The 8,474-nt window shown below is 33.5% G+C and overlaps 2 protein-coding genes across 2 annotated transcripts; one reads left to right on the forward strand and one right to left on the reverse strand.

Moving 5' to 3' along the window:
• Positions 1–212: 212 nt before the first annotated feature.
• On the forward strand, positions 213–689 carry LOC120073668 (F-box protein At1g61340-like). The gene is made up of 3 exons (XM_039026472.1): positions 213–410; positions 505–579; positions 660–689. Exons 1-3 carry the CDS (start codon positions 213–215, stop codon positions 687–689), a joined length of 303 nt encoding a protein of 100 aa, XP_038882400.1.
• A 5,911-nt stretch (positions 690–6,600) lies between these two features.
• LOC120073669 lies at positions 6,601–8,013 on the reverse strand. The gene has a single exon (XM_039026473.1). It carries the CDS (start codon positions 8,011–8,013, stop codon positions 6,601–6,603), a length of 1,413 nt encoding a protein of 470 aa, XP_038882401.1.
• Between the last annotated feature and the right edge of the window lie 461 nt (positions 8,014–8,474).

Here is an 8,474-nt window from a genome sequence, read left to right on the forward strand (position 1 = left end):
AGAAATATATTCTTCAGCAAATGGCCAAACAGTCAAATTTTAACCAAATTACAATAATCAAACCGTCAGAACTTTTCTTTTGATTTATATCAATATTTTTTTGGCTTCTCGAGCAAGCCATTAAACTCTCCCGCGTCTCTCTCCCGCGTCTCTCTCCCCACAAATCCTTCTCTCTGAAATCATCTTCTTCTGCAACTTTGAGATACAGAACTATGGGGTTGGGAAGGAGGAGCAGATCAGTTTTGAAGTATAATCGTTCTCCTAAACGTGTCATGTTTTCTTCCGATGATGAAAAATCAACAATTTCTTCCGGCGATACGTCTTTGCTCGAGTTTTCTTTCGATGATGAAAAATCGACTATTTCTTCCGGCGATACGTCTCTGCTCGAGGATCTGCCTCAAGATCTTCTTGTTAGGACCTATTCAAATCGCTTTATCTAATTTATATTCGACTTGCTATGTTTTCGACTATTGTTTCTGAATTGTTTTTCCCCCTCTCTATCAGATTAGGGTTTTCTGCGGGGTGGAACATGGTGATTTGAAAAACCTACTCCGCATTTCAAAAACAATCAGTGAAGCGGTAAAACATAGAACTCGAATCACTGATTTGTTTCATTTTATTCGATTATTCAGTGATTGATTTCAATTGCATTTTTACAGGCCTTGAGTGCAAAAAAAATGGCATTTTGATTATTGCTCTCCCTCGAGTAGGGAGTTCCATGAATTCAAAGAGATTGAAACCCCAAATGCTCCCACTAAACTAGTCAGAACTCCGTTTAACAGAACGATGCTGGTGGATATATCCTTAGCCTTATTTCCCGATGGTTAATGGTTAGTGCTTGAATGATTAGTTTAAAGCTAAACTTCTACCACTTTGCGATGATTCCCCATTTTAAGATACACTTGGTTTACGACATCATTCATTTTAACTATAGGGGCTTTTACTAATCTTGTAGATTTTGATTCTGATGAGGGTCATATATTGGTTGATAGTTACGCCTCACGAAGTTGGATTTTAGTTTCTTCAGAATTCAATCTGTCCTAGAAGAAGTCTCTTCTCATGTCAATCTTTTATCATATCATATTTTCTTATATTTGATATCTTGCTCTAGTTTTGATCTTTAACTCCTATATTGGTAGCTTTTTATTTCATACACTTTTTTTTTTTTTTGTAATTTGAGCATTAGTCTCATTTCATTATTTCAATGAGAAGTTATTTTTCCATTTTTAAAAAAAACTATGGGGGCTTTTAATTATTTGGTGATTCCTGCATTAAGATTTCAAACTTGTTGTAAAAAGAAAAGGCAATCAATAAAAAAAAAAAAGGAATAGTGAATGAAGATCTAGATGGGTCCCCATCTTTATCTCTATCCACGGAGATACCAATACATATGGATAGAAGTCGAGGAGGCGACCTTGGGCCTCTGTGCCTTGAAGGTAGCTAGGGCGAGCTCCTTTAGCCAGGCGTCGCCTTTTGTTGCCTTGATGTGCCTTCACCATATGATGAGATGAGCGCCTATATGTTCTTTTTGTCTTTTTTTCTCCCTCTCTCTCTCTCTCTCATTCTTTTAACATATTCAGTATAGAAGAGTCCAGTGAAGGACAAAAGATGGAAGAGAAATATAGAGGAGACAAAACAATAAAAAGAAAAATGATGAGAATAGTTGGAAAAGGAGAAGAAAAGGAGAAGAAAAGTCGGGAGACAATTTCAAAAAAAGAAAAAGTAAAATGAAACTGAAAGAAGATGAAAAAGTAGAAGAGTCTCACTTGAAAGTCTGTTCTTATGGCCTTTTCTTACTTTTCAATGTATAAAAATCAAGTTTACGTTATTTTTACGAGTCAAATTTTGCGAGTCAATATTGGCAAGCTTTTGATAGCTTTTTGTTTCAGTCTCTTTTGTAAATGGCAATTTAAAACCATGAAAAGAACCAAATATAAGAATGTTTTAGAAGATTCCAAAGGTGCTGTTATTTCGCTCAAGCCAAACTTCCAAAAAAGTGCTATGTTAATGTGAGCCATAAGACCATTTTCTCCTTTCTAACAAGGTGCCCCAATAAAGTTGTAGCTAGGTTTTGCATCTTCTCCCAAAATTCCACCAAAGTTGGAAGAAAAATTATCACATAAATTCCTAAATAAGTATGAAAGAATAGAGGAAGCAAGAAGATGAAAAATCGATACTATCTATTTAATTCTATTTCTCTCTAATTTATATTATTATTTCATTTAACAAAGTCTTATACATGTGTGAAAGTTATGCATTAATGGTTTTAAATTAAAATTTCTAATGGGGATCTATATTGATTAACTTACTACTACTACTATTATTATTATTATTTTGATTAGAAACAGTTTCATTATGAAAGTCCTTAATTGATTACTTATGAAAGTACTAAATTGATACAATTATTAGCTTGAGGGGTTATAGATTTATTTTTTCCCATTTAGGCAATATTATAAATCAATAATCCTACAGAGATGCTTGCGCTTCTTAAATTTTATCATATAGATTACAGAAACTAAGTTTCACCTTGCCCTTTGATGAAAAAGACAGTCAAGAGAAAAAGATGTCCGATAAACATAGTGCAACTTACATTTTATTGATGAACTGTCTCTTGCATGAATTTTTGGCCCAATTTCTGCAGCTTTATGGGTTGGTTCTTTAACATTGTCTAGAAGTTTGTGGCATTTTATAAATGATCCTTATCTTCACATTTAGGGGCATTGCTGGATGTTCTCCATTTACATGATGTTCTGGCCAGGGTTTCACTAGCACGGTTGTGCCATTCAATACCAGAGCTAGGGCATTGGAGGGTAAAAACGGAAATTGAAGTCTGTGGATGCTATGGTTTTAGCTTTTCTATATCATGATAACTTTTGTGAAATTGATTTGGATAGAGCGGCTAGATGTTAAGTCGCAGTTCAACTCAGTGCTTTATTAGCTTCTTCTCTATTCAGGTGAAAGGGTTTGTTTTGAGGCAATCTTATATGTACTTGGTAAATCAGACCACATGGATAGGTAAGTTGAAATTTTTTATTGTTATTGTATTAATTTAATTTATTTTTTTCCTTGTGAAATAGATACTGCACTTTTCTCTCCTTTGCTCTGTAGTCTTGTGTTTTTCTGTTTACTAGAAATGTTTGCTTATTTTGGTTTATTGTAGGACTGAAGTACGAGCTGCTGGTTGGTATCGTCTGACGAGGGAGTTTCTCAAGCTACCAGAAGCGCCGTCATTGGAAACTTCCAAAGATAAATCTCAGAAGATTAGACGTCCCCAACCTCTTATCAAACTTGTAATGCGAAGGTTGAAGTCCACTTTCATTATGGCATGAATGGATTTAATATTTTGCCCATCAGATCTACACGTGCCTGACTATTGAAAGGGAAAAAGCTGTGATTCTTTTATCTGGAATGTTCTTTGGATGCAGGTTAGAAAGTTCATTTCGTAGTTTCTCAAGGCCCGTTCTTCATGTGGCAGCAAGAGTTGGTAAGAAGTCGCACTGCTGCATTTTCCTTAGGCCTACAAGGTATCGATGAAGGGGCTTTTGTTAATTGATGGAAGTAGTGCGAACAACAATAGCATGTGAATGCGTCTATGTTCGAGCTATTGTAATTTAAGGCCTTGATATGGATGCAAAGTCCCCATATTTCATTTGATGAACTTGAATCCATTATGGCATCAGTGCTTTCCGACCCAGCCTGGCTAGCAGGACTATTAAATGATATTTTGCTTACTTTACATGCTGGATTTAAGGTATATTTTTTCTATAGAAGATATTCTGTTTGTGTTTGAGCTCTGACTTTTTATTTTTCACTTATAATGACGTTCTTGCTTTTATTCTTATCTTTGGTGTGACACTTGTAAATTTAGTTTAATCTATTATAACTTTGCAACGTGAAGAAGAGTGAAAGCAGTCTTTGAGTACTATACTACGTATGATTTTTGTATTTATAATCCTTCCAGTAATGCATATGCACTCATGCTCATTTTAGGGAACCCCTGATATGGCTCACTCTTCTTCAAATCGCTTGAATGTTTGTGACTAAACTTCCTTTGAAATTTGATGCGGATGTTAGGGGTGTTCAAAAAGCCCGATGACCCGAAAAAATCGATCAATCCAATTTAACCCGTGCAATATGGGTTGGGTTATCAATTAATTTGGGTAGGATTGAGTTCAAATAAATGAAAATATATATTGATTTATTATTTTCATTATTGGGTTGGTTTATGGGTTCATATAATATAACCAAAACATATCCGAATGAATTTATTATTAATTTTAAAATATATATTTTTCATTATTTATAATATAATTATTTTTATATATTGATTTTAATTTTATTTAATTCTAATATTTTTTAATAATTTATTCTTCAACAATCCTTAAAATTAGTTTTACACTTTAGAAAGAAAATTTTTCCTATATAAATTGAAATTGAGTTATTAATCTTAATTCAATATATGAAAATAATTAAATTACATTTTTACATATTTACGTTTTGCTTCTTTTTAGAACAAAATTTTAAATAAATGACTTGATTAACTCGAATCAATTCAATTGAAATATTTCATGGTTGGGTTGGGTTGAGTTCATTTTTTAATAAGAGTTATTTAGGTTGAAAAAATTTACAATCCAGACAATTAGGTTATGTTTAAAAAGTCTTTCAATCCAATCCATGAACACTCCTATGCGGATGTCTTGCAACTATTATGGAAAGTAATTGACTATTCATTTCTCCAAATTTCATATTTGAAATTTATTGTGTTCTGAGTTGTCCAAAACATATTTGTAGTTCTGTTAGACAACACGGTTGGTATGATTGCTGAATGGTAAAACTAGACTTCTAAATTCTAACTAGTAAACAAGAACAAGAACAATAAGAACAACAATTGAGACACCTTTTTCTGTAAGCTTCTTGGCTACTGGGGCATGGTTGTATTTTCCTCTCTCTTTTTGAGACTTGAAATGCAACATTTCATTGAAAAATATGAAAAGAGATTGATGTTCAAAATTACACTCCACAAGGGAGTGGGAGAAAGAAAAATATGGAGCATAATATGAGTAATCACGACGAAGCTAGATCCAAAACAAAAGACATGAGATACGAGATAACCAAATGAGGATAAATGACAATTAATCTGAAGTATGCTTGAGATCAAGAGTACATTTTAGGTGCTACAAAATTTGCTTTAATAGAAAAGCCGCTAAGCTTGGTGCTGATAAAGGTACAGCCAACTAAGTTCTATAGTCAGTTTTATTAGTTGATTCTTGATGGGTGAGTTTTAATCTTTTGGCATTTTTTGGGTTTTTTTGGCAATGTTTCATGGTTTTCCACTATGTTTTTTTGGTTGATTGAGGTTTATATATGAAATTGCTCCTCTCTTCCCATGAAATTGCATGAAATCAAAAGGTCTATATATTGCATCATACTTCCCCCTCAACTTATATTGCCCTTAGAGATCCAGTAGCCTACTTATTATAGCATTTAGAATGAAGTTTTAAATACTCAGTTTTCTTTTTTTTTTTTAAAAAAAAAAAAAAAAATCTAAAAACGAAACAGGTTGAATAAAGTGGTTAGGACGGTCAATGATTCCAATAATAGAATGAGAGAAAATAAGAGGAACAAAAAATGTAACGACCCGACTATTAGAATCCTAAACAAGGTCGAAACTCATAAATTCTAGCATCTGCAGGCAAAACTTGACCTTTTTTTTCCCCCTTAAAATAGAACTTTAGATCAACATTTGTATAAAACTTACTTATAAGCAAACCAAACTTAAACTTCACAATCCCAAATAAAACATAAAAAAGAAACCTCCAAATTTTTAGTTAATGAAATAAACAAAACAAAAAGAAAAAAAAAGTCCTTAACCAGAAATTGAACTTGAACTAATGCGAAAATAGTTCAAATAAATTCTAAACATAATCAAGAGTTCACTCAACTCTTTTTAAGAGCTATAATTTATAGCTTAATTTAAACTTGTTAATGGATTTTTAATGTTAATTATCTATTTTGTAATTATTGAATATCGAAGAAGTATCGAGTTTGTGTTCAGAGAATGAAAAATATTAAAAAAGATCAAATCTCACAAATGATAGTCAATCAAGTTTTAAAATTAGTGTTGAATGTACAAGAAAAGATGTAAAAACTTTAGTATTCTAAATTTGTATCCATTCAAGTCTTACTAAGAAGTAGTTAGATTATGATAGAGTTATTGGAATTAATACACACTATTTCCGACCATAATGATGTGTTATTTGATTTTAGGAGTGGTTGTTTTGTTCCTTCAAGTGTATAACAATTTGTTCGTGTTAAAAATAAATAAATAAATAAATAAAAGAGTATTTAATTTAACAATAATATTAATTTAGAAATTTATTTCAAGCTTTATCATCCATAACAAGAAATAATAAAGCTACACACAACATTCTGAAGCAAAATAAAAAGACAATTAAAACAAATACAACACCAAACACAACATTCTGAAGCAAAATAAAATGACAACTAAAACAAATACAACACCAAACACGACATAATCGTCATTTATTGATGGGGAGAGAGTAGAGACGATGACGGCAAAGAGGAAGCTAAGCTCCATATTCATGGTGATGAGAGAGGCAGAGGCTTGTTTTCATATTTAAAGTTGTAGCAATTGGCTCCAATATAAACACCATCATCACAATTTGTAATAACTTGTTCCCCTGACCTAAGAACGTCTCGTTGTGTGTATGAAAATGGAACATCACATGTGCCCATAGTTGCAAGAAGAGTCACTTTCATCCTCGTCTGTGCTGGTACATTAACAGTGTACGTTGTCCCGACTTCTTCGGAAGTGCTAAGCGTTTCTCCCCACTCGTAAGTCCCACTGAAACTCAATGTTGTTTCAATTCCAGCTTCTCCAATGCCAGGAACGCCAGCTTTGACGGAGGTCGTTATACCCAAACTCATGGTGAGTGAGGAATTCCAACTTTTAGTCTTTTCCTTTTTGTAGTTCAAATCTATCTCCATACTTGTCGGTTCCGTGCCGCCGTTGGTAGCGTCGCCAGTCGCCATCGACACGACCTTTTCGTCGTAGATCCTTGCATTCATAGTTCGATACTGCACATTGTAGATCTCCCTTGAAATAACAGGCTCGACAACCTCTAGTGTTGCTTCCTTAGTAATAGTTTCGGCAGCAGCATTGAGGCAATCCTCCTTATCATCAGCAGTGAGTCTCTTACAGAAGTTGTTATTGGCAAGGCTGCGAAGCGCCACGGTGTTTTTAGAAACCTTGACTGGCCAGAACAAGGTGTTTACGTCGTTAGCCGTCGTGTCAGATGAGTCCGCCAAGATCCAGTTTGGGTCACGCCTCCAAAACATGCCCGATTTTTCACACTTGATTCGAATGCTCCCATCAGCCATGGTGAACACTTGGTGGCTCACATACGAGCTTCCAATGTCATCACAATTGAACTGCATATATTCCCAATCATTGTAATAATACTCAGCGAGATACAATCCATTGTCGCCCTTAAACGCCACTCGTTTGGGGAGCACGAGCAAGGCTTCAAAGTCAATAAATTGGTGGATTTTTTGGACATTCCCCTCATTGCTGCCATATCTAGTTGTGAGGCAAGCATCATAATTGTTGCTGTTTATACATGGACAAACCAATCTTTGTCGCCAGACATCGAACAATGTGTAATATCCTTCACTAGAAATATAGTTGCCGACCTTAAATAATGTGCATGGCCATGACTTAACATCTTCTTTAGGCTTGTCAACGAAGGGAGTCACCAAATATTTGTCATCATTGGAGGAGGCCAAGTACTTATTGTTGTAGCAGCATCTTATGTTCACATAATTGATCTCGCCGCTCTTGGCTGGCTCCAACTCGAACTTTGTATACACGCTCACCATGTTATCAGAAGAGTATTGTAGGGAGCCCGAAACTGGACCATGATCAAGGTATTGAAGGTACTTCTTAAGATCACGGTCCCTGAATGCAACGTACTTGGGAAGCGGGAGCGCCATTTTCTTATTCTTCTTCTTTTCTTCTTCGTGGATACTAATGCCCAATTCCCAACCTCTATTTATATACATACACAAGTACTTGAATGGTGACACATAGATAACTTAAGACAACTAGTTTCTTTTTTCTTTCTTTCTTTTTTTTTTTTTTTTTTTTAATATATTTCATTTTAAGAAAAATACAAAAATATGTTTCGGTATACTACTTTTCTTTTCTTGTTTAATAAAATTTTACATGAAAAATATGTTTTTAGAATATAAATATTGAAATTTTTTATATTATATTTAATTTTGGGGCTTTTTTTAGATATAAAAAAATATTTAAAAATAGTAATATTGTATAGTAAAAAGTTCAAAAAGTATAAAGTACTTATTAAACTTTTTGTGATAAAAGTATAAATATTTTTGAGATTTTTCTATTTATAAGAATTTTCCAATAATTTTAGATATTTATTATCCATTTT

The sequence above is a fragment of the Benincasa hispida genome, chromosome 3 (genome assembly GCF_009727055.1).
Source record: "Benincasa hispida cultivar B227 chromosome 3, ASM972705v1, whole genome shotgun sequence".
Classification (NCBI taxonomy): Eukaryota; Viridiplantae; Streptophyta; class Magnoliopsida; order Cucurbitales; family Cucurbitaceae; genus Benincasa; species Benincasa hispida.

Excerpts from the sequence above, each read along its gene's own strand:
- LOC120073668 (XM_039026472.1), top strand. The coding sequence starts at position 213 with ATGGGGTTGGGAAGGAGGAGCAGATCAGTTTTGAAGTATAATCGTTCT. Across the intron at positions 411-504 it reads ATCTGCCTCAAGATCTTCTT|ATTAGGGTTTTCTGCGGGGT; the intron begins GTTAGGACCTAT and ends CCTCTCTATCAG. Across the intron at positions 580-659 it reads CAAAAACAATCAGTGAAGCG|GCCTTGAGTGCAAAAAAAAT; the intron begins GTAAAACATAGA and ends GCATTTTTACAG.
- LOC120073669 (XM_039026473.1), bottom strand. The coding sequence starts at position 8,013 with ATGGCGCTCCCGCTTCCCAAGTACGTTGCATTCAGGGACCGTGATCTT.